Consider the following 27052-nt stretch of genomic DNA (forward strand, 5'->3'; position numbering starts at 1 on the left):
GGACATGAATGAACCTGCCAGTTTTGTCCACGGCACAGTTGATGGGAAATGTCTTGGTGATCCAAAACTAGAGAACCCACCATATATGCCACGTAAGGCTGAATGTTGTCTTTGTTCACCCTAATTAGATTACAATAATAAGAATAATTAGGTTATTAAACTCATTATGTTTATCTACATGTGCCTGCATTTTGCAGCCTTGGAGTCCAAACATCTTGGCTTAAACCACAAGACTCTGTGCATGAACAGTGAACAGATACTCAGTGATGGAACGAGAGTCAGACACTATGATGTCCATAACCTGTACGGATGGTCGCACACCAAGCCAACCTATGAGTAAGTGAATATGCGTTTATATATGTGCCGGTTCATGTGTGTGTGTCGTTGCAAGTCTGTATGCGTGTTTTTGTGCGTTATTGTTTTCTTTCCTGCTGACATCAGTATCTGTGCGGGTGCTGTTATTGTTTTGTATTTAAGAAAAGCAATTAACCATAAAAGGTCAAGCGCTTTTTTTTTTATTTATTTATTTTTTTACATATTAAGCATCCAGGATATTTCATCTGAGTAATGCAAATCATGCCAAAGATCTGTTTTAATATGTTGAAGCAGACAAAATTGTCATCATAATCTAAATCCATAATTGGAATAAAGTCCATATGCATATAGGTGAATAAAAATAATGTAAATGTAAGACTGAAAATTCATATCTTTCAGCATGTTTATTTAACTTAACAATGTGAAAATACATTTGTCCATGAAGTGAAACACTTTTCTCACCGCAGAGAAGAATTAGCTGCAGAAAAGGATACGCGGACGCTCAGGCTGTTAGCTCAGTTGCTTTAGCTTAATTTAATTAAAAAAATAGCACCTTGGATAATTCATTTCTATAATAAATGAATAACTGCTTTAAAAGAAAGACGACACTTTTATGTTATTCTAATTGCTCGGCTATGTATGCGCACGTGTGTTATTTGCATGTGTAAGGCAAATATGCTTGTCCTTCTCCTTTGCACAGTGCCCTTCTGGACGTGACTGGTAAAAGAGGCATAGTGGTCACCAGGTCCACCTACCCCTCTAGTGGAAAATGGGCTGGACATTGGCTCGGAGACAACAATGCCAGCTGGGACCAGCTTTACAAATCCATTATTGGTACACATACACATTTATTTTTAATTTTACTCTTCTGCATAAAACGTGCTGTTCGTAATTGTGTTTTGAAAATATATATTTTGTCTTTAACACATAGGTTAACATGATCCCAAACCCCTAAAACGAAGCAAAAACTCTAATCAGTTTACATAATTTCCAATGTTTCTTTGCTCTACAGGTATGATGGAGTTCAGTCTCTTTGGAATCCCTTACGTAAGTATCATCATCTCTCCTGGCTTTGACCCTCTGAGTGATCTTGTACTTACTAAATAACATACAGTAGCTTAAATTGAGTTTCATTATTTACATCTTGAAATGCAATGTGTGATTTGATTCAACATGATGCTTAAAAATACAAAAGACTTTGGGTTTGACTCTCTCTTTCAGACCGGGGCAGACATTTGCGGGTTCTTTAATAAACCTGACTATGAGATGTGTCTCCGTTGGATGCAGCTGGGTGCTTTCTATCCATACTCACGCAACCACAATGGCAAGGGCAACCCGGTGAGTGGGTTAAATATGCATCCATAGAGATGGATTGGATTGTGAATTTTAAAATCAGCTTATTTGACTTTTTCAGGTTTATATTTGTGCAGTCTGACTTAAATTACTAAACCATCATTGGATCTTAAAATCTAAAGGTTTTAAAATGTATTTTTGCTCTTGGATTCAGTGCCAACAATTGAATTATTTCATTATCTATAGAATTAATTTATTTTTACACCAATCTGGGAATTAGGAGTTTGTCTAGTGTCATGAACAGTGCCATGAAAATGGTGCTTTTACTCATGAACTTTGCTTTTTTTGAAGCTGAAATTTTGAAACTTTTAAATAATAATGTGTTTACATTTTTTTCTTTTAGAGACAAGATCCTGTTGCTTGGGATAAACCATTCGCCGAAGCAAGCCGGGATGTCCTGAACATCCGTTACACCCTCCTGCCCTATTTGTACACGCTGATGTATGAGGCACATACAAAAGGAAACACAGTGATCAGACCACTTTTGCACGAGTAAGCTTAGATCACAACACACACAAATACACAAACACTACTAACAAAACATCTCTGACTGGCTGCAGATGTTCAGTTAAAGTGGTAGATAAAACTCACTTTGGTTACCCATGACTTTTGTATGGAGTTTAAGTAATTTGCTCATGAGAATAACTAGAACTGGTAAGAAAGTTAGAATAGTTTTTCTTGACAATTGCACTTCTTTCATATCGGCATTTCAAAAGCTCTCTGAGCAAGGCACTGCATGTGAGATGATTAGCTACACTTGGCAACTTCCAAACATGAACACGTGAAACTCTTTGAAAAACAAGATCAATTTAAGTGACTCTTAAAAAGTTGCAGCTGGTATTTAAGGAGCTGGCTGGCTGAGTTTAATTGGCTTTCATCTGGAAGCCACTGAATCCTGAATGAGTGCTTGAATACTGAGGTTTAATGGCGTCTGTGCTGCTGTATCGCAGGTTTGTGGACGACAAATCTACATGGGAAATCTACAAACAGTTTCTTTGGGGACCTGCCCTACTTATCAGCCCCGCACTTGACCCGGTATGCTGTAACACACACACACATGCACACACACACACACAAACACACACACGCACACGCACATACACGCACATACACGCACACACACACACACATACACACACATTTTTTTCCCCTTTTTCTTTTAAATGTCTACACCATTAGTGTTGGGATTGATTGTTTTTATATGCGACTGATTTCAGGGAGTCACAAATGTGAATGGCTATCTTCCCAACGCACGCTGGTATGACTACCACACAGTAAGTATTTGTCTATAGCAATAAGATAAGATAAGATAAGATAACCTTTATTAGTCCCACACGTGGGAAATTTGTTAAATAACATTTAAAAGCAAATATTTGTTATCACTGCATTTGCATAATTCTGTTGATTAAAAGATGCCTTCACACTCTACCTGTGCCTCTAGTACTTTAATAGCATTCAATCATTTCTTTCATCAGGCCGGAGATGTTGGAGTGCGTGGCCAAATGATTAACATGCCGACACCCTTGGACCATATTAACCTGCACATCAGAGGAGGATACATCTTACCCTGGCAGAAGCCCGAGAACACTACATACTACAGGTGAGCACACATTATGCCCCATACAGTTAGCTACAGGTCTGCATCCTGTGTGTAGCGTGACCTGTGTGCTTGTTTGTCGGTTAGTGAGAGAGAAACACATATTGCTTGTGTGTTTGAATGTTTTTAAGTGTGAGTGGGAATGAGAGGTGGGACACTCAGGTGATGATCATTTTCAACAGTAAGGAGATCAGGCCCCTGTTTGTTCTCAGCATCAGGTTTAAACAGACGGTGTCCTTTAGATATCTGCTACAAACATTTCCACTGCTTTTTTTTTTTAGCCGGAAGAATCCTCTAGGACTGATCGTCCCTCTGAGTGACAGCGGCACCGCTGAAGGATCTTTATTCTGGGATGATGGCGAGGGAATTGGTAAGTGAAAGGTCCCTCTTAAACACCTACACCTATCAACACACCGAATAGCATGGGGTTTGACATTTAATGTATGTGTTTATAGAGTGATTATTCACACATGCATATACACACAAACACACAAAACACAGTGCTATTTTATTTTAACATTTTAGTAATCCTGTTAGTCAGTAGATAAACATCTTGCCAGCTCTTTGTTGTGTTTTTCTTTTAATGAAAGGCAATGCTGCTTTGTCAGTCCGTCTGCTTAAATTGAAATACTTCAACAAACATTCCTTTGGACTGCTATTAAAATTTAGAGCTACTCTTTTAATCCCCAGTCCTGATAACGAATGGTGATTTTCTAGCTGTCTTATTTTCTTTTCTCAATGCATTACTTGCTTACCTGGTCATGGTGTCATTCATCCAACCAGTTCCATGTTCACTTATTCACGTATTTTCTCTCCTCAGACACGGTGGAGACCAACAAATATCTTCTGATCTCATTTTCAGCACAGTCGGTGAGTTCAAGAGCCAACTACGTATCGTGTTTTTTTTTCATTGTCATTATTACTGTAAATGCATGCTTTAGCATTCAAAATGGCCAAATTAAGTGGATGTCAAAGGCTAACTGTTAGCAGTTGGTGGTTTGAAATATGTTTTTCTTCAGATAAATTTCTAACTTTAGAAAATATTTTGACACCGGTATTAAAAAATAGAAAAGAAAAGGGAAAAGAAAAATGTTTTAGTGCTTTAATGATATAATATTAACACATAATTTTAATTATGTCAAAGCAGATAAGTGACCATTATAGTAAAAAAATGATAACTCAGTAGATGCTTTCAAATTACTCAAGAGCAAAGGTATTTTGTGCTTAAATTTTTGTGGCTTAAAATGAACATGCTTAGTCAGAAGAGAATGAAATGTTGTGTTTCTTCTTCCTCGACACCATTTAGTTAAATAAAACAATAAAAGCCACAATGTAGTCACCACCAGTTTTGTTGGAAGGTTTCTGCAAAAGTTCATGTTTAGCAGTCAGACAAGCTCAAAGCATTTCTTTCACAAACCTGAAAAACTTGGACATGATCTCAGAGTAGATTTAGTATCTGTAGATACACCAAAGGGCTTAAAGTGTCTTCCAGTGCCGATTGTTGTCCAACATGTCATACAATTACCGCAATCCTGTAAAACTGATAGCTGGTGGAATTTATTATTATTATTATTTTGTTTATCAGTGATACAGATCAAATATGTAATCATTTGCACTGGATGTATTTGGTTTTCATTAACCCTCCTCCTTGTCTCCAACCCTCTCATTTAGAACACCTTGTCCAGTCAGGTGACCCACAATGGTCTTACTGCTGGTGATCGGCTGAAGCTGGGCGTCGTGAAGGTTTGGGGTGCAGGCAGTACTAAGATCACAAAGGTTACCCTGACTGTAGCTGGAGTGGCACATAATCTCACCCCAGAGCACAACGTTGACTCCCAGGTCAGTGCATTTGTGGGATGCTCATTTTTGTTATACACATCTAAACACTGTAGGTTTCTCTATTTAAATGTAAATAATTAAAGAGCGTTATTATTATCATTAATATTATACAGCTCACAAATAACGAAGAACAGGCCACGTTAAATGAACGAAAGGATTAAGTCGCCCTCTGTTTTCTCTGCCTCTTCTTATAGGAGCTGATTATTGATGCGACTTCAAAGGATGTTTATGTGGATCAGCCTTTCATCATAACATGGCAAACCAGTGTCTGAGTGCGCTATTTGTGTTGACCTGTAAAAAATTAAGATATCTATGACTAATGATGGAGTAATTTAAATTAAGAAGTGAATATAGTGCATTTTCTCTGAACATGAAATCTGAAACCTCAGTTTGTACCAAGTACAAGAGTGAAACTGTCCTGTTTACTACTGTTCTGCACTTCTACGTAAACGTCAAGCTATATTTCAGAACATTATCCCATCCACCAACTGCTGTTGTTAAAACGTGCGATACTGTAGAATCAGTGATAAGAATAATGGTTTAGCTGCTTGTGTTAAATGAATCCAAGTGCATTAACTGTATGTATTTACCATCATTCTGATCTGATAAACAAGCCACAAATAAATCAAACAACTAAAAGTGTGTTTGTTGTTCTTCTCCTGTGTGTCTCTGTCTTCTTGTTGGTCATATTAGCCAATGAAAAATAGTTTGGAATGTCAGCAACAATTCATTAAGTTGTGGAGGAAAGAAATGCTAACCTAATTTACATGCAGGATCATTGATTTCATGATAATATCCTGGCAAACAGTCACAAACATCTTAAATCTCTTTGCAATAGGTGGCTATGCTTTGATTCATGTGAAAAGTGTGTTTGTGTGGATGTGCTGGCATCTGTTTATAGTACAGCTGTGTTGCCACAATTAATTACCCATAAAATGATGCAGTTATTCATTAGTCAGCCTGCAGTGAAGCTAATGATGTCAGTTTAGCCATGGGAACCTCAAATTGATTTCCAGTCTAATCACCACTCCATGGGAAACAGTGTGTAGGGGGGTTGTGCTTTTCTCGAAAATGTTTAGATCTGTGATGAATCAGTCTACTTCCTGTTTTCAGGTTAGATGAAGAGTTTCACACTTTCACTGTTAAAAACATCCCAACCTTGGGTGCCTCTGGGATTAATTGAGCTGATGATCTGATGGGACATTCTTCCTGGATTCATACAGAAATTATTACTTTGAGATGACGACTGTGAAACAGCCAGGGCTTTCATAGTCTTTACTCTCCTTTCTATCCTTATAGGATCACGTAAATTTTAATAACTCAGACAAATCATGGTCGCATCTCCTCGTCTTAATTCCTTATGGTTGCCCCATGTCCTTCAAACCCTCAGGCCTGATCATTCTCTAGCTTTTCTTCTGTGAACTGTTCATCCTCTGTTCTGTCACTAGCCTTTCAGACTCTAATTAGAGAACCTCATACATGTCTCTACCTGCTACATCTCCACCAGCAGCAGCATTTTGACTCTCACCACTACAATTTTGCAATTCCCTCCTGCTATGTGGTTTAGCAGATTAGTCAACACACGAAACACTCTGTACTTCAGTGAATTATGTTCAGTTGTTTCTGCTTTTAATTTTGGACATTAATAATATACAGCTTTCTGCAGATAGTAAACATTGATGAAAAACCCTAAATTGCAGGACACTGCATTGACCTTCAAAATGCAGTTCCAGTTTTTATTTAAGGGGGTCAAAACATTGGGTGTAAATTGGACACAGTGGGGTGTACTTCCTTACAGAGGTGTGGACTCGAGTCACATGACTTGGACTCGAGTCAGACTCGAGTCATTAATTTTATGACTTTAGACTTGACTTGAAAAAATGTTCTAAGACTTGTGACTTGACTTGGACTTTTACACCAATGACTTGGGACTTGAATTGGACTTGAACCGGTTTACTTGAAAAGACTTGATATTTTACCCCAAATATAAAATTTTACATGCATATTATATAGAGATTGAAAATGTGACGTCATTCACGGGTAGAACCGCAAAGGATTCTGGGAACTCGTGGCAAGCGGTACTAGCGCACGCAGGCTTTCAATTAAAATCAGTTAAACAGCGATAAAAAGAAACACAAAAATGTCAAGAAGCCGTTGTATTATTAACTGCAATAGCCGGTCGCATGACAGCCACGGGAAGCCGACGGGTAAAGAGATCGGTTGTTATCGGATTACGTCGTTGAAGAGAAATTGTTCGAGCCATGTTTCCGAAGTAACAAAGACGCGACGGATGGCCTGGATTGCAGCCATTCAAAGACCAAATATAACGTCCCAGAACACTCCAGCTCACAGGTTAGTCTGCTCCAAGCATTTACACGAAGGTCAGTGTTTTTTAGTAGTTAATACGTCATTTTCATAACATAATTAGTGATATAGGTTACAAGCAAGTCTGGCGCTGAACAGAAATCGTCGCGCTATGCTCCTTTATTTATTGTGCATAAATAGTGAATTGTCCTGACACAATATTGCGTTTCGCTTCTGTTATTATGGTACATTGACAAAAACATATACTTTTATTCACAGGATAAAACAAGTTTTTTGTATCACTAATTGCCCAGTGCGATTACAGACTGCGGTAAAGTGAGCCGTCATTTGTGAGCCGCGGTCAAGCCAGCCGCCTCCTATCCGCGCGGTGATTACAGCATACAATATTGTTGTCACTGCTACATTTCTGTAACGCTACCAGAAATTATTTCCACTACTAATTAATTACCGTTGAGCTCAAAGGTCCTATTAATAAACGGTTAAGGAATGTGTATTTATGACGACAATTTGTGAGACTGGTAAACTTATGATACGTACGATGGTCTTTCGTTCTACACGGTGCATTTCAAGGTCCTGCACCCATCCGTCGGTAAACTGTACCTGGGCTTGTTGCAGTGACCTGAAGTTACTAAACTTCATGAGTGTGTGCACTCACTCCAAGAACCGTATAATTATAAATATGCATATAAATATGCTACGATGAGATAGCTGACTTCATCTAACTAGCAAATGTTGTCCAGGCTACGTTGGTGATGCAGTTTTTTTTAATGTGTATGATATTTTTGTCATGCGATTTTAAAGCTGGTCCTACAACCGCATCCAAGAATAACATGCAGCTTATCTCAGAACTGTCGGTGAAAATTATTCTTGGAGCTAGGTTTAATTGAGCTGCATTTTAAAGAGGTGCAATTTCACAATTTGTGTATATTTTCTAAGTTCACTATTTTGTCATGTGTTGAGAAAAACACAGATTTTAAAATTACATGGTCTAATATTTACATTTAGCATAACTGCAACATTATTTTTTCGTTTTTTTTTTTTTAAAGACTCGAAAGGACTTTAAATTCAAAGTTTCAGACTTGTGACTTGACTCGGACTTTTACACCAGTGACTTGAGACTCGACTCTGACTTGCCTGACATTACTTGAGACTTGACTTGAGACTTGAGGATAAAGACTTGAGACTTACTTGAGACTTGCAAAACAATGACTTGGTCCCACCTCTGCTTCCTTATAATAAAATTGTTGTGCAGACACAAGGTCAGCATGTTCGTTGCTAGAAGTTATTTCATTCCATTCACTTGTTCTGTTTGGCTTGTTGGGGTCAAAATGAGCTGTCTCATTTTATTCTCACTGGAAGAGAAAAACAGACAAAAAAACAATGAATGAATCCAGTCTGGGGCCTTTCTGTGTGGGGCTTGCATGTTTCTTTGTGTCTGTTTTGTCTTGGTATTCTGGCTTCCTCCCACAGTCTGTGTGGCATCAGGTTAATGAGTGATTCTAAATTGTTGGCTGTAGGTGTGTATGAATGGTTGTCTGTCTCTCTATGATCTGTAGCATACTGGCACATCTCACCCCATTGCCGTGACCCTGAACTGGATAACCAGAACAAATTGGATGGATGAATTGATGGATAGATGGATAAATAAAAAATGATATGCTTGAAAACGCTGCTACAAAAAGTATTTCACAGATTTTGGCTGCTTCTATTATATTGGAATGTTTAGTATTAGTAATATTACCCTTCCTAAGCTACTTTATTGGGCTTTCTTTCAATTTCTTTTAATTTTTCATCCATCTGTATAAACACAGTTTGAATTTGCTACGATAACTGCAGGAGGCTTCGTCTCCACGTCTTGATTTTGAAGGGTGAACTTCCATCTTTAAACTCTAGGGGCGCTGTAGGAGCTTTTCCACCGGAAGTACCTCATGTCTGCTCTATTGTGGTGAACTTTCACCTTAGGCTGTGCACGCTGGAAGAAATGGAAACTCAGTGAAGCAACGTGGGCAGGGATATATTAAACAATTATTTCTTGAATTTAGTGTCGCTGAAGCTTTTCCTCCTAATCTTTTGTTCCGCCTGGACTTAATAATCCGACGCGGCTCAAAGGTGAGCACCTCCTGTCTGTGAAAATGTGAGTTTGTTTACAAGCTGCTGACGGTTCACAGTGAAGCTAACTGTCCTGAAAGTAGCCCAATATTTTTTCTTGTGGATTTAACATCGTGTGCTATTTCATTTGGCATTTTCATCTAACAAGTGTGTCTGTTTTGTAAACCTGAATGCTTTAAAAGCTAATTTTTAAGCTAGCATTAACCCAGTATAACGATAACAAAAAATTGTATCCTGTAGAAGTCGCAGGAAAAAAACGAGACTCCCAGGAAGTAAATAAACATAATTAACTATCATAGGATCTAAGATTTAAGCTGTAAACAACCAGAGGAGGGGAAGAGACAGTAATGTTAACTCAGCCATTGCTTTGTTACAGATGGGGAAGGCGCCGAAGAAGAGGAGCCTTGCTGACAAGGTGCGAAAGACCAAAACCTCCTCTGAGATCAAAAACAACCCGTTTGAGGTGAAAATCAACAGAAAGAAATTTGATGTCCTGGGGAGAAAAAGCAAGCATGATGTGGGTCTGCCCGGTGTATCTCGATCCAAAGCCGTCAATAAGGTAAGAGACAGCCCCTATTATGTTTTAATGAACTCACCTGACCTTGTGTTCAGGTGTGAGCTCACTTTAGAGGGATTTGCTGATGCTCAGTACTGTTTTATTAAATTGTATTCATATTTTTGGAAAGACCAGTTACACTGCATTGCGCGACCGTCAGTGCTGAAAACTATTTATCTAAACATCGTGTAAATCATATATGAATTTAACTATTAACTTTATCTTTTTATGTTTTGTGTTTTCAAGTCCTAAACTGAAGACTTCCTGCTAACTTGACCTTTAACTTGACAGTTAAAAGTAGAGCTGGGCGATATGAGATTTTTTCATATCACGATATGTTTTTTTTTCCATTTCAGGCGATAACGATATCTATCACGATATAAGCCAAATAACTGTTTTTGTAAGATTTAAATGTGCCGTTGCTCACAAGTAAAATGTGAAATAATCAGCAGCTTGTTTTTATTTAAATATTTATTTCCCATAATAAATTCAACAGGGTAGATGTACTTAAGGAACATGAGACTTTTTCAGATAAATAAAGGCAAATATTGCAAACTACACAAAAGGCAGCCGCAAAAGCGTTTAAGTTTCAAAATAGAACAAACGAAACAGACTAAATTGTCAATTCCACTTAGAAACAAAACATTAATTCTAAAAATAAATCTTAGTTTGTTTTACAGAAGAACAGACAAAATTGACTAACTTTTGTCAATATCAAATAAACTGAGAACTAAAAGGAAATTCTCAATCTCTCCTTGTTGTATAGCTGAGCTTTTCAAACAGTTTTAACAGTTACTTTAGTCTGACAAAAGCCGAATGACGAATTAGCGCTTCCAGTCAGAGACTGAGGCTACGTTCACACGTACACGGGTATTTTTGAAAACGGAGATTTTCCGTTTTCGTTTTAAAAAAAGAATCCCGTCCACACATAAAGGCAGAAATGAAGGAAAACGCTGCTATGAACATGCCAAAGCAGCAGGTGGCGCTAGATTCCTAACCGTGCGGAAATGTTGGCCAATCAGAAGTCTAGAAGCCTCGGTGGGAAAAAGTAAACAAAGCTGGGGCATAGAAGCAGAACCGAGTCGTATGTGTGGACGGACAGTAACTGTGTGTATATGTAAGCATTTAAACACTGCAGAGAGTAGAATTAACAGTATTGTAGAAATTCATTTCACCGAAACAATAACGTGGCGCACAGTGTGACGCATGCACCAGTTCATTGTATTTCCAGACTTGCTTTCGGCACAATTTACAGTGCACGCTACTCTGTTTTTTGTCAGACTTGAAATAGCCGAAATACCTTCACACTACGGAACTTCTATGGCTCTTCCGTTCGACAATCTCTCCGGCATTGGAACCATCATCTGTTTTCTCTTCGGTCACGCTCGGTTGATTTTTCTAGTCGGCACACTCATTTCCTCCATTACCCGCTGGCTGCTTCCCAAACACATGTGCGGCTTGGCACTTGTGCTGTACGTAACAAGTCACGCGACGTGACGCTGCGGCTGTGATTGGTTCGGCTCTGCGCTACTTAATTTGGATTGGCTGACCTTGTTTTTTTTTTTTGTTTTTTTTTAAGAGGACAAGAGCGGCGAGGTCTATCGCGATAGCTTAATTTCTCTATCGAGTAAAAGTTATATTGCGATACATATCGTTATCGTTCTATCGCCCAGCTCTAGTTAAAAGCTTTTCAAGGTTCAAGGTTCTTTATTTGTCACATGCATAGTTATACAAGTATAACACACAGTGAAATGTAGCCTGACACGCTCCTCGACATGTGCAAAAAAATTGGGGGGGGGGGGCGGTGTAGAGGAAGAACATTATATATATATATATATATATATATATATATATATATATATATATATATATATATATATATATATATATATATATATATATATATATATATATATATATATATATATATATATACACACACATTGGGTGAATGTGCAGTAGTAGCAGCAAGCAGGTGAATTCTGTACATTAATATGAATAGACATCTGAATAGACATTTTCTTACCTGTTTTGTATATAAGCTCTGCTGCTTAAGCCAAAATCTCCAAAGATCCAGAGAACTGAAGCCACAAACTTTTCTGTTCTGGCAGCGTTTGCTCACAGCTCGCTGTGCATTTAACACTATCTGTGCTGTGAAGCCTGGTGCTCACACAGTCATGCTGGGAGAGGGACTTTCTGCAGGAGTCACTGAGAGGGTTGTAAGAACAGAGAGAGCCGTGAACTGGTCTAAATACAAGCAGAAGTGCTAAGAAAAGTAAAATCTTCATCATTTGTTGTTTCTAATTTGTGTGATTTATTATTATTTTTTGTTTTTTAAATTGATAGGGTTTAGGCAGCTTGTAATTAATAAGCAGTTCTTTTTTTAATTTATAGAGAAAAGAGACCCTGCTGAAGGAATACAAACAGAAGAACAGATGCAGCAAATTTATTGACAGACGTTTTGGAGAGTATGACACCAAGATGGCACCCGAAGACAAAATTCTCCAGAGGTTCACGATGGAGAGACAGGTCAGTGATGCGATGTGTTTATTGCTGCCTGAAAGGACACATTGATCATCAGGTTGTGAAATAAAGAAGAGATAAAATAAGCCAAGCATTTAGTGATTAACATGATTTCTTTCTTTTTTGTGTGTGTTACTTTCGTCATTGTGGATATAGCATCAGTCGTTTACTTAATCAGTGTGTACATCCTCCATAACTCATTAGATTTGCTATAAACCAGTCATGATGTGATTCAAGTCCAGACCTGAGAAGTTTAACAAAAAACCTGCATTTAACTTTTTGTGAATTTCAGACATTTTTTTTTCTTTTTTCCAATTAAAAAAAACCAAAGTCTCGTCACTTCCTTTTTATGGCCTGAAATGTTGATTCTAGACCTCTTAGTGAAAGAAACGCCTTGAATATACAATCTGACAAGGACACAAACAACTGGAGACATGACAGCTGAGTAGTTGTTTCTATCAAACTTATTTTGAAGTTTGCCGCATGCATAGATGGTGCATTGTAACGTAAAGCTCAGGTTTGAGGACCCATTCACTGTGTGATGATGAAATTTACATAACTCCCTAGTGGACTCAAAAATGAGAGAAGTAGAGTCGAGGCTTAAGTGACTAAAAAATCTGGTGCATTCTTAAAAAGAGGAAGTATACAGGCCAGCTCTGGACTGGTCAGAAGACCACAGAAGAAGAGTAAAATAGAGGATCATTGAATTCTTTGATGCAGGAAAAACGGTTCTTGTCAAGCCAAGAACGCTCATTTCTGCTTCCAGTGTTATGCTGCAAAATCAGTGCTGTGCCTCAAAGTGTGGATTAATAATGACCCAAAAGAAACATCAGAAGCATCCCAAGACTGTCTGAAGGCAAAGATTTTGATTATGGTTACATAGCCTACTGATTTCATGCCATCTGTGTGTGCTGTTTACTTACTAAAGAGAAAACTGGATACAGGAAGACCCACAATTGCGCAGCATCTGAAGGTGGCTTCAGTAAAGGCCTGATAGATCAATTTTTAGTTTTTCTAATTCCTTTAGAGCCTGTATAAACTAAATGCAGTTTATTCTTCATTGCAGCCTTGGCTCACTTCTAATCTATCACAGCATAATAACGACTGTGTTTAAATACTTGTTGACCTAACTGGTCATGTTAATACTAGACTTACAGGCAAAGATTTGTCGCTTCTTTTGTCCAAGCTGCATAATGAAAAAAGTGAAAATAAACTGGCTTGTGCACAGATGTACCAAACCTACACCTTCTGTTACTTTGTATTTTATTATTAGCGCGTCCATGAGAAGAAGGACGTGTACAACCTGAATGAGGAGGAAGAGCTGACTCATTATGGCCAGTCTTTGGCTGAAATGGAGAAATTCAATGATGTTGTGAATAGCGATGATGAATCAGAAGAAAAGGGTCTATTGTCTGGTGAGTCTGAGTGCCAGATGAAGGGATTTTTTCCACATCTACATGGTTCTTATATTCCTGTTGTACCTTGAATCCATTTTCATTTAAATACTTTGATATTTTAATAGTCACTGTTTGTTATCCTCCAGATAAGCTCACCTTGATATGGGGGGAATTAATGTTAATTAATTTTCCTGCATATTCCCAAACATGTTGCCCATCTTTTTTCATTCCCAGCCCACAGCTTGGAGTGAACACGAGTGTTATTATAGATGACAGAGCTTGCATTTATTAGTGACATTATTTTTCTTTCACACCTAGCTGAGCTCACTGCGTCCCACTTCGGAGGAGGAGGTGGTCTCCTCAGGAAGAAGGCATTGGGGGAGGAGGAGGAGGGAGGCCAGAGGGCAAAATCCAGGCAGGAGCTCATTGAAGAGCTCATCCAGAAGTCCAAGCAGGAGAAGGTAAGGCTTCGGTCCTGCTGATGGATTTTGGCCCATGCTGCCTTTGCCTGTCATATTGTTGCACATTACAGACTTTGCTAAACTGCTAAGGGCTGATGTCTGGGGCTTGTTTTCAGAGGGAACGCCAGGTGCAGAGAGAGGAGGCCCAGGAGCTGACCGAGAAGCTGGATCAAGACTGGAAGAACATACAGTCTCTGATGGTGAAAAAGACGCCCAAAGCTGACAAACAGGAGGAGAAACCCAAAGTAGGAATACACAAATGAGTCTGCAAAAAGACCATTCCACCCAGATGTGTGTGTGTGTGTGTGGTTTTTTTTGTAATAAATACCTTTTGCTTCATGTTTGTGTTTTCTAGCTGGAGGAATATGACATGATGGTCAGAGAGCTCGGCTTTGAGATGAAGGCTCAGCCCTCAGAGAAGATGAAAACTCCAGAGGAGCTAGCCAAGGAAGAGAGAGAGAAGCTGCAGAAACTCGAGGTACATTTGCTCTGTGGAAATTTGCCTTGTTGTCTGCAGCTGTCAAGCACTTTGATATTATTGTCTGTGAAGGTTCTCAGTCATCCAGGTCATCGTAGTCAAAGGAGCTTGCAAAGAAAAGCGTCTGGACTTCTTTAAGTTGCAACTTAAAGAAGTCCAGACGCTTTTCTTTGCAAGCTCCTTTGACCACTTTGATGTTAATCGCCTGATCTTTCTTTGTTTTTTTTCCTTTTTAATTGAAATCAGGTTTTATTCTCAGTCTTTAAAAAGAGAAAATACCTCTTGATAGACACATCATTTTAATGCAAAGACATCACTGTCCCAATAAATCGAGCTCTCAGCTAACAGGAGCCACGTAGAAAAGATGCTGGAAAGCCACATTGTAGCATTATACGATGCAGCTCTTACATTTTGACAGGAGAAGTAGCTTCTTGCTCTTATGACAGTCACGTCAAAGGCAGCATTCAAATGAGGTTTGACCTTGTGAGATCTAAGTACCTGTAATCCTTAACCCCTTCCCTATCCTATCAGAATCTGTGATTAGTTTTTCTCCTTTCAAAAGTCTTCCCCTAAGTTTGGGAATCATGGGACAATGTAACTAACAGAAACCAATAACTGTACAGGTTTTCCAAAAAAAGCAGCTTTGCTGTTCTCCAGATTGCAGGGTTTTGAGTTACGGTCACCTGAGATCGCCTTGAGATTTTACTTTAATGGTGAATTTAATTAGAGAAGTAATTGATAACGACCAGTTGCCATCATCTGATCTTTCTACAGGCTGACCGTCTCAGGAGGATGATGGGAGAGGAAGTCGTGGAAGGTGCACAAAGTCAGATTCACTTCTCTGCTGATGACCTCAATGACGGCTTCGTTCTGGATAAGCATGACAAGAAGACTCTGGCTTATCAGGTGTGAGACGACACAATGCAGAACAGTTTTGTTACTTTGGGTTATTCCTCCTAGTATGACTGTTGATTTTTATCTTAATGTGTTATTCCTGTCCATAGGATGGAAAATGGAACATGGGGGAGGAGGAAGAAGAAGAAGATGAGGCTGAAGATGAAGAAGGAGAGGGCGAGAGCAGTGAGGAACAGGAATCGGATGCAGAGGAGGATGAAGTTGAGGAAGAAGAAGAAGAGGAGGAGGAGGAAGAAGAGGAGGAGGGAAGTGGTGAAGATGATGGCCACTCAGACCTCGAGTCTGAGCAAGAAAGCGAAAATGAGGAGGAGGAAGAGGCCAGCCCCAAGCCGAAGAAGACTCTCAGCAAAGAGGAAGTGAAGGCCCAGCAGGAGGCAGCCAAAGCAGAGCTCCCATACACATTTGCTGGTACCAGAATTTATTACTCATTAAAATAAAATAAAAAAAGGCAGATTAGTGTCATGTTTAGTTATAGTTAGTTCTTTCCCTTACAAAATATCCAATACTGTATTGTTCTTCTTCTTCCTCTCACAGCCCCTGAGAGCTACAACGATCTGAAGGATATGCTACGTGGTCACACCTCTGACAACCAGCGCCTCATTGTGGCCAGAACTCAAAAGAGCAACCACCCCAGTTTGGCTGTAGGCAATAAACTCAAACTGCAGGTACAGTTACAGAGTTGGATGCACATGTGTGATGAGTCGGCAGCTTTCACCGTTATGTGAATTCACAGAGCTCTCTCTGTTCCAGAAACTTTTTGGCTTTCTGTTGGAGTACATCGGAGAGCTGGCCACTAGGAGTCCACCTGAACTTAGCACCATTGATAAGCTCATACCGTGAGTTCAGAAAGAGGCTTCAAAATATTTAGTCCTTGAAATAAAGACATTTCTTTACCTTTTGCAAATCCCTCTGCAGCGAGGTGTACGCTCTGTGCCAGATGTTTCCAGATGCAGCCTGTAAGGCTATGCAGAGCATCCTCGGAGATGCCGCTCATAGCATGGAAGAGACGCTTGAGGTCAAAGGTCACGCAGCTTTCCCTACACTAGACATGGTATGAATTACTTACTTTGATTGTGGTAAATGTTTGATGTTCACCGTGGTGTTTATAGATTTTGGAGTCTTTAAATGTTAGCTCATTCAGGGACTGACTGATTCGTAGGCCTGCGCCATTCTCGCTTCAGGTAGAATCAATGTTTGAATCAATGTTAAGACCTTCCAGTGTTATATAAAGAAAACTAGTGATTCATCTTTAAGCAATAGAGCTTCTTACAGTTTGATTTCATCCCAGCTGATTTTGATCAGTGCTTGTACCGTGACCTCTTAACACACTACACAGAACTTTTAACTCAGCTGCACTGCGTGCGTGAGTGAGTAATACTGCCATGTTAGTCATGAGAGGCTGATTGAAAGTACTGGTTCTAAAATGTATATATTTCTAAAGAGCAGGGAGATTCTCTCTATATAATCTGTTAACTTATTATCATTGTCTCTGAATGATGGATTGAGCAGTGGCCCATTTCCTGTTGTGGGGATCATTGTGTGTCAGGCTATGATGATGAGTAGGCCGCAGTGGTTGCACTGAAACAAAGTTTAGCCTGGTTTAAATGGTTTCTTTAGTAATTTGATTTAGTTTTGATGAAAAATCAATCTGCACTGTAAATATTGCTCACTAACCCACTGCTGTGATTAAAAGGGGAATAAAATGAGAGTTGACTGCCAATCTGTTTAAAGGCCTGTTATTTGTGCCTCCGTCGCTCAGTCATCCCTCACAGTAAAAGCCAGCAAGGCATGCTGCGAATCATTCACTCTGCTGCCCTGAGCCTGGGGTAAGAACTGAAGAAGAGCTGGATGAGCTTACTTTTATCAGATCCTCTCTTTGCTCATCTGATTCTGGCAACTCAACAATCAGACACTGTTCAAACTGATATTAGTCAAAATGTAACTAGGACTGTGTGGAAGTGCAACTGTTTTCTTAAAAGATTTAATAGACGTTTAACGTTTGATGTGTTATGTTCAGGATTTAAGTGAATGCTTTGGACTTTGTCCCAGATGTTTTTAAAGTAGGATTAATAAAATTAATTCTCTAATGTAAAGACACTTATTATTGTATATGTTGCACCTTCATTTGTATATTTCCTTCTTTTTTAAGCTCATCTACCTTAAGGTGACAGCCCTGCTGTTTCCTACCTCAGACTTCAGGCACCCAGTTACAACTCCAGCGCTGCTTTTCATCAGCCAGGCTCTCACCAAGGTACAAACAGACATTTTAATATTTTTACATATCTTTTAATATCTGTGTTGTTTGAGCAGTTTGGGATCTTATCGAGTGTTGAACTTGCCTAGCTGCTATAGCTGCTACCGTGTGTGTGTGTGTGTGTGTGTGTGTGTGTGTGTGTGTGTGTGTGTGTGTGTGTGTGTGTGTGTGTGTGTGTGTGTGTGTGTGTGTGTGTGTGTGTGTGTGTGTGTGTGTGTGTGTGTGTGTGTGTGTGTGTGTGTGTGTGTGTGTGTGTGTGTGTGTGTGTGTGTGTGTGTGTGTGTGTGTGTGTGTCATTAATTACTTTTCTGTGGAACTTCAGAAAACAGTTGCTGTTAAATGTCAGGAGGCCATCACATTGAATCCTGGTAGTCCTTTCTATGTTACCAACAGACATACACGTGCACATATTTTGTCCTTTCCATACACACACGAATGCTTACCCACACATCACTTGAGGCTACAATTCTAAACAGGTAAAAATCAGAAGTTAAATCAAAATAATATTTAGAATAGACCTGTTCGAAATGCCAAATATACACTAGATGACAATCTCTCTCTTTTCATTGTTCTTGCTAGAATTGTACCAAATAGACATTAAGCCTCGGTTGCAAATTAACCAAATGCATATATATCAGAATCAGAATACTTTATTAATCCCGAGGGAAATTAGGGTTACAGCAGGCAGCACGCTAATGGTGCATGCGCACTTACAAAGGAACCTTCTGACCAACTTTACACAAACATCACATTGGGGAGACATGTCAGGAAGGTAGGCTGATAGGAAAAAACAACGAAAATACACTACATGAGGTAAGAGGAGGAGAAAAAAACTCCACTCAGACTGAGCTCCTAGTGGGAGAACAGTTTGATAACAGAAAAAACAAAAAAAATTAATTTAGCATAGCGTTAGTAAACTTTTCCAAAGATCATGAAATGATGAGGGACGAAGTCCATGCTCCTTGTTATGTGAACATTCTGTAAGTTATTTGAAACAAATATGTGTTTGAGTTTGACAAACGCATTTTCTTTCCAGATCTGTCTCTCTGTGTACAGTAATCCTGAATCTTGTGTGCTTGTGTCTATGTCTTGTAATTTTTCAGTGCCCAGTGAGATCATTACAGGACCTAACATCAGGTTTAGTTCTGTGCTCTCTGGGAGTGGAGTATGTCTCTTTTTCAAAGCGCTTCCTGCCTGAGCTCATCAACTTCCTGGTTGGGACGCTACACCTGGCAGTGCAGGACAAGGCATCTTTGGGTATGACACTTTTATACGGCAGGTATGCTTTGTTAAGGTGTGAAACTGACCTGACATACTCTGACATTGTGTTGCAGGTTACATTGTGGTGCCACCCTTCAGAGCATCAGGAAAATACAGCGATCTTTTAGTGCTGTCATCGTCAGAGTCCTGCAGGAGCTGGAGCAAAAAAAGCCTCCCACTCTCTGCTACTCAGCAGCTGGACCTCGGAAACGACCCTGATAGAGATACCCACAGGTAAAACATGACCCTGCTTGTTCAGTCAAGTCTAGTTCAATGCTTCTTTAATTCTTAAACAAGCACTGGGCATTATTAAAATGGTCCAATACAAATAATCGCTTTGGCTGTTCTATGTAGATTAGAAAATATCTGCATTTATCCCTAAAATTGTGAAATTAAGTGTTATAGCTGCCAAAAAATGGACAGCAGCTTAGCTTAATAATATAAATACAATATAGATACTGTACAGTAGAGTTAGCTGTAAAGTAGTGAGGTGAAGTAAGGTTTTCCAAAAATCAAAGCAAACAAACAAGAAATCCTCCACAAACAGATGAAACCAGTGTAACTTTGGACATAAATCAAGATGAAATATCTCGGTTGGTTTTGAAGGGTTAGTGAAGTTAGTTGAATTATAACACTGGCAACGTCTTTTAGAAGAGTTTGGGGTAAGTTGTTCTTAATGAAAGTGCTGATTCAGGGTCATTCAGTGAGACTGTTGCTGTAATTTGGTAAGGAGAAGACAAAACTGCAGCCAATAGACTGTATTAGCCTTTTCCATTAGCCAATGTGCCATGCTGCATGTGAATAATCCTAATAAAGACCTTTAGAGGGGAAGAGTGACGTGCAGAATTACGTTTGATCATCACCTGTTGCCAGCGGAGTTGTTCAGCTGTTTTCCAGCTGAGACTCCAACCACAAAACCTCCTGGTAAGAACATGGAGGATGGATGCAGACACGCGGTTTATGCCAAAATTAGAAAATTTCTTTGTTAGAGTAGCCGAATAAAACAACAACAAATCTGTAAATCTAGGAGTGCCATTGTTGACTATTGAAAGTGTAGTATGTATGATAACCATGTAATAACAGAGATTAACACGTTCCTGGAGACAGTTATAGGCACAGTGGGAGGACAGAGAGGGAGTGTGAGAAAATCCTTTGTCTTCTCCTTCACACTGTTCATGATCAGTTTGGATCACCAAAAAGGAAATAATTAGATTAAAAAAAACGGAGCCACATTAAAAAAAGTTAATTTGTTGGTTTTTTTGTCTTTTTTTTCCTGTAAGGACAAAACTGAAGCACACAAGCGTGCATTCATACGCATCTTCTCTGTAACTGGCTGCATGTTCCACAGTGCTAATGCAATTATTGTGTGATAAACATGCTCATTATTATTACAGCCACCGCTGTTTGCATCTGATAAACCTAAAATAGGCCTTCATACTTGGTTTACCTGGATACGCTGAGTGGCTCAGAGCTGATTTATCCACTTGTGTGAATTCGGGTGAGTCGCCAGCACGGTTTCACACAGCAGCTGGTGTGTGGGCACAAAGCTAAGCTTCAGGCTTCAGCAGATCATGATTGTGCACAGTTTGTCAGAACATACATTTTTATTCATGCTCAACTAAAACGAATACTTATTAATGTATTGTAATGAGTGGTAATTATCGATAACATTTCATTAAACATGCAGAGACATAAATACAGCAGCCACTGGTTGTATTTATGGGGGGAAAAATTTAAAAGAGCCTCCAAAATATGGAGGCCAAGTCAACACCTTGAACTCTATAATGTCCTTCAAACCAGCCCTGAACCATTTCTGCAGTGGGCCTGCGATTGTTCTCAGTGTCATTAGGGAATGCTGTTGCCATAAAGAAGTGTAAATGTGAGGGGTATGGGTGAGAATAACATCCAGATGATGCTGGATGTTAACATGGAACATCCAGGGTTTCTACTTCCACTCGCCTTCTTCACACTGCCGTCTTTTCCCATAAAAAGAACACATTCACAAAGATGTCCACGCGATCTAAAAGAAGGATACCATTGCAGTGAGATAATCAGTGTTATCCACCTTAGCTTTAATTTCATGGCTGATATATGTATTATTCCAATTTATTCCTCAGTCAGTTTTGAGCTGCTAATCATTTTGATGTACAGTTTACAAAGGGCAGGTCGTGTTTTCCAGTATTTGTGTTCCTAATGACTCAGAATGAGTCTTGATCAAATAGTACTCAGTGAGTCATCTTTAAATCCTGTGCCCTGGGGTCTGATCAAGTCCAGTTCTCCCACAGTGTTATATACGCCACTGCATGAGAGTCCCTCTGCTCAGTTTCATAGTATAATTTCTGCATTCCTTGAGGCCGTACAGTGACACATGCACACAAGCAGCTGTGTGTGAAGAGGCCAGTGGGTGTGGTAATTACTTCTGGGTGATAAAGCAGGCGAGGATAGTGAGTGTACACTGAAGGTTAAAGGGTGTCTAAAATGTGTAAAGATGGAGGCGTGCAGTGTCACACAGAAAATTGAGCTAATGCTTTTAGAGAGGTCAATGACTCCCTGAAGTCTGGAACCCGTGGACGTCACCAAATGCTGCATTTCCTCCTTGAGATGGTCTGGAAGACGATTACCGTAGCTGCCTTCAGCTTCTTGTTTGTGGGTCTTTGTGTCCCGGTTCCAAAAGCAGCCGTATATCCTACAACCCGGCCTCCACCATGTTTGTAATTTGTAGTTCTGAGTGACATTTATAGACAGCAGGCAACAGTTACCGTATGTTTCGGACCATAAGACGCATTAAGCGAAACAAAACGGTCAGATAAGTCAAACTTTCCTCGACTCATTCTTCTTGCTTCCTCCACTTCCGTGCCATTGATTCATTAATGTTAAACTCTCTCGCAGCTGCTCTATTCCCGTGTTGTTGCAGTATATTAATGACTAACCTCGTATTGTGGATGGATTATCTCAGTTGTTCTCCTGACTGAAGTTTGGTCCGTTTACAGCATCCTGCCATGCGATTGCATTTGTCTCTAACCATCGGGAACCCTCACATTAACTTTTATTGAGTGGAAAAAAGTTAGCGTTCATCCTCCAGCGTCACTGTGCTTATGTTATGCTAACATAGCTGTGTCGCTAGCAATCACGTCAGCTAGTTCAACTTCAGTAACCCTACAAACATCACTGCTGTTTAGTTTTCTGCCTTCATTTAAACTTTTCATGGATGCCTGGATGTTAAACATAATTGTTGCACCTGGTAAACGCTGATTGTTTTATTAAAGATGAAAGAATTTAGACAGTTTTTAACTCTCAGTGATGCCACAGTGTTCGTTTGACTTTGGGACCTGAAGACGACAGAGTTTAGGACCCAGATTGCTCTTCAAGGCTCCTGACTACGGTAGCCGTAATGCTCAGACAATGCATCAAGCAGTGCGGCTTCATAGCTTACCAAAGTCGTACTAAAACATTTTTTTGACAGATTTTTAAGCGCTGCGTACCACATAAAATTGGTTCGAGGTCCGTGAGCACAACCAGAATTCAAACATAAAGCACACCGGATTATAAGGCGCACTGTCAATTTTTGAGAAAATGTAAGGATTTTAAGTGTGACTTATAGTCCGGAAAATACGGTACTTGTAAAATCAAATGTTGCGATCTGCACGTGCAGCAGTGTTTGAAAGGAAGTCATATGTGTGAAGTGAGAACTGAGCTTCAGGACCTGAGGTATATAGAGGCTAATTAACATGAGAAAAGTTATAAAACTGAAATGTTCATAATTGTGTTTTTTCACAGGTTAACGTGTTTGTCTACTTGCCTCGACCTGGTGAAGAGGTGCTGCTTGCTCTACAAAGACCTCCCCTCCTTCACACACATCTTTCAGCCAATCAGAACGCTTCTTTCAAAACATCTTTCCACCCAAACATTACCAGAGCCATTACAGGTTAGTTACAGATTTGTGCTAATTTTTTGTTGTTTTGTTTCTTTCTTTTTTTTATCTTAATTGAATGAATTTTCTGTGTTTAGTAACAGTGTTTGTCATTGTCATTGCAGGAGCTTAGCAGTGAGATCGTGGAGGCCATTAGCAGTATGCCTGTGACTCAGAGTGCGCTTGTTTTTGACAAGAGAAAGCCTATTCCTCTGAAGCTGCTCACGCCCAAGATTGTTGAAGTGTAAGAACCAAAATAAATTGCTCATCCAAATCGAGCAGTTCAGATTGTTCAGGTAGCCAAAGATTGACGATGGATGTCTCCCCTCTTTTTTAATATTTCGTGTGCCATTTTTGGTTATTATCAGGCTGGACTATGGAAAGAAGCGTGGCAGCACCAGAGAGGAGAGAGAGAAGGAGCGACTAAAGCATAAATACAAGAGGGAGTTTAAGGGCGCTCTGAGAGAGATCAGGAAGGACTCACGCTTCCTGGCCAGAGAGAAGCTCAACGAGGTCATGAACAGGTGTGGATACAACTCCAGCATCTGTTCAGAAATGTTCATGCTTCTCTTAGTAGACGATTTAACTTTTACACATTCTGTGTTTCAGGGATGCAGAGAGAAAGAGAAAAGTGAAAGAGCTAATGGGCAGTCTGGCCACCCAGGAGGGAGAGTGGAAATCCCTGAAGAGGAAGAAGAAGTGAAATATTTAATCTCCACCAGTTCTCCCCATTGTCTGATCATTTTCAAATGGATCTCTCCAGTTCAGCTGTGGATCACATGTATAAGGTTGAAATATATGGAATATACAGCTGAGAGTTCTCTGTCATGATTGCACACCATGTTATCACATATTCCCATGTAGGCGTTTGATGTGACAATTGGATACTGCTGTTGGAAGTGTCAGTCCACAAAGGAACAGAGGAGTGAATATTTTGCTCGCATTTTCCCTTTTTTTAAAAACCAGAAACCATCACAACGTTATGCTGTTGTGTGTGCTGTCAACAGTGGCTATACTTTTCCAATAAAGAAGGTCAGGGTTACTCCCACTATGATAAAAATGTAAATAAATTTACAGCACATGGATCAAGCTGCATCGGTCTTCATTTTAAATGTTTAATGTTCTGTCGTATAAAACACCTGGAAACAGCTGCATGGCCTTCACATTAATGCAGTCCTGCACAAATTGAAAGGTTGTGGTCTTAGCAGGGTTATGGTAATAATTTATTACTTAGCAGCCTTTATTCATAAAAAGCTTAAAAACAAAGTATTTTATTATGTACTAAATATATATTAAATATAACTATTTTTGTTCACTGCAACATGGAAACACGAGGCCGTCAAATGTATCTTTACAAATCCAGTCTGAGTGAAATGATTTGAGCGATTCTGAGAATCGTTTGCCGATGCGGTTCTTGATGATCTCGGTGGTTTATCTCGCTGTGAGTGGATTTTAGAAATCAGGTCGCACGCATCACAGGACAGTTCAAACACTTTGAATTCAGACTGCAGCTGGGCAATTGACACAATACCAAGAACCTGAACAGGAAGCAGGCATTCAGATGATGTGGGTTGGTACACAGACGTTGCGTGTATGGTTTGATTGGTAGGAAGGCAGGAAATGTTGGTTAAAAAGGCTTCGGTGTGGTGTTTAGTGGAGATGAATTTTCTCTTTGAGTTATGTTGCTGTTACATGCAGACACGAACACAACAGCAAGATCTGCTCACGCCTTAGCCGATACAAAAGTTCATTCAGGACTCACATTAGCTTTGGAGCTGTCGTAGCCAGCGTAATATTTTGTTTGGATACATTTCCGCATTTTTCTTAAAAACATGCTCACCCAGTAAATCCTAACCATCTCCAGAAGTGTATTAATGCTGGTGTCCAGCAGTGTTCTGGTCTCCATGCTTGCCCCCACCCTGCTTTTGCTTACCTTGTCCATTTGGGTCATTTTCTCTAGCTGTTTCTCTGTTGATCTTTTTGCAAGCTCTCATCACTGCCAGTCAACTGCATGCTGATCTGAGAGTGGAAGGTTATTGTGCTTACTCCTGTGCACCTTTAGGGAGTCACACTTGCTCATGTATCATCTGTTGTCCTCTTAAACATTAAAGACAGCTGCTACCTAGATCCGTCTCCATGTTGTGCTGATAGGAAGTCTGCTTTAGGAGGCAGACCAGCAGCATCATGCCAGAGAAATCATCTGAATTCTCTGGCTTTCTTGAGACTTTATTATTTAGATATGAGGTTTGATCAAAAATTGCAATCTAGCTAATTTCTGCTTAGAAACTGTGGACTCCTGGATTTAATTAAATTAAAATCTGCTTGGGAGTAGCTGTAGATTCAGTTCTCACTACCAGCAATGATTCTCCATGAGAAACTTGGAATTAGAAGTTGACCTTTGCTCCTGCAATGTTTGAGGACCATGATGGTTGGAGTCGGACTTCCAGCGAGCGGTCTTAGAATAGCAACGTCCCTGGAAAAGCCACCTGGACATGCCTGAGAAAAGGATCTTAAACAGAGATGTGAAGCAGGTAAGCTTCCTGATTTTTATCGGTGTATTAGCTTTTGAGCACAGCTAATACACCGCTTGCCGCTGGGTTACTGTTAAATGTGGACGGTGTGACAAAACTAAAACTCGGCTGGGCTGAACGATAAAAACGGAGGATTATCAACTACGGCATGAAAAAAGTGTTGAGGAAACAGCAATATGAATGCTACTTTGTCTAGTGTTTAAGAAAAAAAGGTTAATAAAAATCTAAACAGCATTTAAAAATAGTCAACTATTTCTGCTTTTTTTAGGCTCCTCCCACCAGATAGGCATGCAAGTACAAATATGTACTTTTATCGTTATGGCCCACATGAAATCTGAACCACGCACACTAGTTATCCTGTGCATCTTATTTTCTTTTTACTGTTTTATAGTGCTCACCTGATTTGGTCCAAATGACCAGCCCCCAGAACATGTAGCCTACCCCAGCTTTAGCATGAATATGATGTATGCTTTTCATCAAGTGCATCATAAAACAGTGGGCTACTGCAGCTGTAGACTGATGTGTCATGAACAATAAATACCCACCAAATCCTGCAGGATTAAAAGACATGTTGGCCTCAGTGTTGATGAAGAGTGCTGTCTCTCCAAGGAAGCAAAATGCTGGAAGTGTTAATTGCAAGGACATGCCTTTGTGAGTGCACGTCTGTCTCTTTTTTTTTCCTCCCCTCGCACTCTCTAAAGCCTGCAGCTGGAGGGCTGGCTACAGCACATTTTCAAGCCCAACATGGTTGTTCTGTTTAAGCTGCATGCCAACATCTAATCCTAGATTATCTTTGATTACCAAAATCCTTAGACGATACCGAAATCTCTTAAAGCGGAAACCAGTAATTGATGAGAACTGAGAGACTCACCAGCCGCTTTGAGTTCTTTATATTTATACAAGGCAGGATGGATCCAGTCTTTCATGTTGTCTACATCAAATTGTGACCCTACCATCAGAATGCTGCAGTTGAAATCAAGACTCATCAGACCAGACAATGTTTTTCACATCTTCTGTTGTTCAGTTGTAGTGAACCTGTGTGAATTCCAGCTTCAGTTTCCTTTTCTTAGTTGAGAGAATTGCAACCGGTGTGGTCTTCCTGCTGTAGCCCATCTGCTCCAAGGTTAGATGTGTTTTGCCTTCAGAGATGATCTTCTGCATATCTTGGCTGTACAGTAACCAGTGGTTATTTGAGCTTTTGTTGCTTTCCTATCAGCTCGAAGCAGTCT

At 39.7% G+C, this 27052-nt stretch overlaps 2 protein-coding genes across 3 annotated transcripts in view; both read left to right on the top strand.

The window, feature by feature from the left end:
* LOC113025646 (sucrase-isomaltase, intestinal-like) overlaps nucleotides 1-5746 on the top strand; it is a 35521-nt gene extending 29775 nt beyond the window's left edge. The window contains exons 36-48 of the mRNA XM_026173619.2: nucleotides 2-92; nucleotides 198-336; nucleotides 1016-1149; nucleotides 1328-1362; nucleotides 1537-1653; nucleotides 2012-2160; nucleotides 2619-2703; nucleotides 2886-2942; nucleotides 3144-3268; nucleotides 3547-3635; nucleotides 4086-4135; nucleotides 4937-5104; nucleotides 5299-5746. Coding sequence (XP_026029404.1) covers nucleotides 2-92; nucleotides 198-336; nucleotides 1016-1149; nucleotides 1328-1362; nucleotides 1537-1653; nucleotides 2012-2160; nucleotides 2619-2703; nucleotides 2886-2942; nucleotides 3144-3268; nucleotides 3547-3635; nucleotides 4086-4135; nucleotides 4937-5104; nucleotides 5299-5376 — 1317 coding nt within the window. The 3' untranslated portion in view covers nucleotides 5377-5746. The remainder of the gene's footprint in view (nucleotide 1; nucleotides 93-197; nucleotides 337-1015; nucleotides 1150-1327; nucleotides 1363-1536; nucleotides 1654-2011; nucleotides 2161-2618; nucleotides 2704-2885; nucleotides 2943-3143; nucleotides 3269-3546; nucleotides 3636-4085; nucleotides 4136-4936; nucleotides 5105-5298) is intronic.
* Nucleotides 5747-9373: 3627 nt separating this feature from the next.
* On the top strand, nucleotides 9374-24377 carry nop14 (NOP14 nucleolar protein homolog (yeast)). 2 transcript variants are annotated; one of them, XM_026173621.2, is made up of 19 exons: nucleotides 9374-9538; nucleotides 9915-10097; nucleotides 12489-12623; nucleotides 13891-14032; nucleotides 14333-14475; nucleotides 14592-14720; nucleotides 14831-14953; nucleotides 15728-15859; nucleotides 15958-16276; nucleotides 16403-16533; nucleotides 16619-16704; nucleotides 16784-16919; nucleotides 18018-18119; nucleotides 19226-19379; nucleotides 19457-19616; nucleotides 23160-23307; nucleotides 23418-23536; nucleotides 23661-23816; nucleotides 23902-24377. In XM_026173621.2, the coding sequence occupies exons 2-19, from the start codon at nucleotides 9915-9917 to the stop codon at nucleotides 23993-23995; spliced, it is 2592 nt and encodes an 863-aa protein (XP_026029406.2). In that variant the 5' UTR covers nucleotides 9374-9538; the 3' UTR covers nucleotides 23996-24377. The 2 variants fall into 2 exon arrangements, with proteins under 2 accessions (XP_026029406.2, XP_026029407.2); XM_026173622.2 differs by having other exon boundaries at nucleotides 9376-9563.
* Nucleotides 24378-27052: the final 2675 nt, after the last annotated feature.

This window comes from Astatotilapia calliptera, chromosome 7 (assembly GCF_964374335.1).
Source record: "Astatotilapia calliptera chromosome 7, fAstCal68.1, whole genome shotgun sequence".
Lineage (NCBI taxonomy): Eukaryota > Metazoa > Chordata > Actinopteri > Cichliformes > Cichlidae > Astatotilapia > Astatotilapia calliptera.

What these genes read in the sequence shown, in the direction of transcription:
- nop14 (XM_026173621.2), top strand. Translation starts at nt 9,915, where the DNA reads ATGGGGAAGGCGCCGAAGAAGAGGAGCCTTGCTGACAAGGTGCGAAAG. An exon ending in AGAAGACTCTGGCTTATCAG is followed by an intron (nt 15,860 to 15,957) that starts GTGTGAGACGAC and finishes TCCTGTCCATAG; the next exon opens with GATGGAAAATGGAACATGGG. An exon ending in GCTCCCATACACATTTGCTG is followed by an intron (nt 16,277 to 16,402) that starts GTACCAGAATTT and finishes TTCCTCTCACAG; the next exon opens with CCCCTGAGAGCTACAACGAT.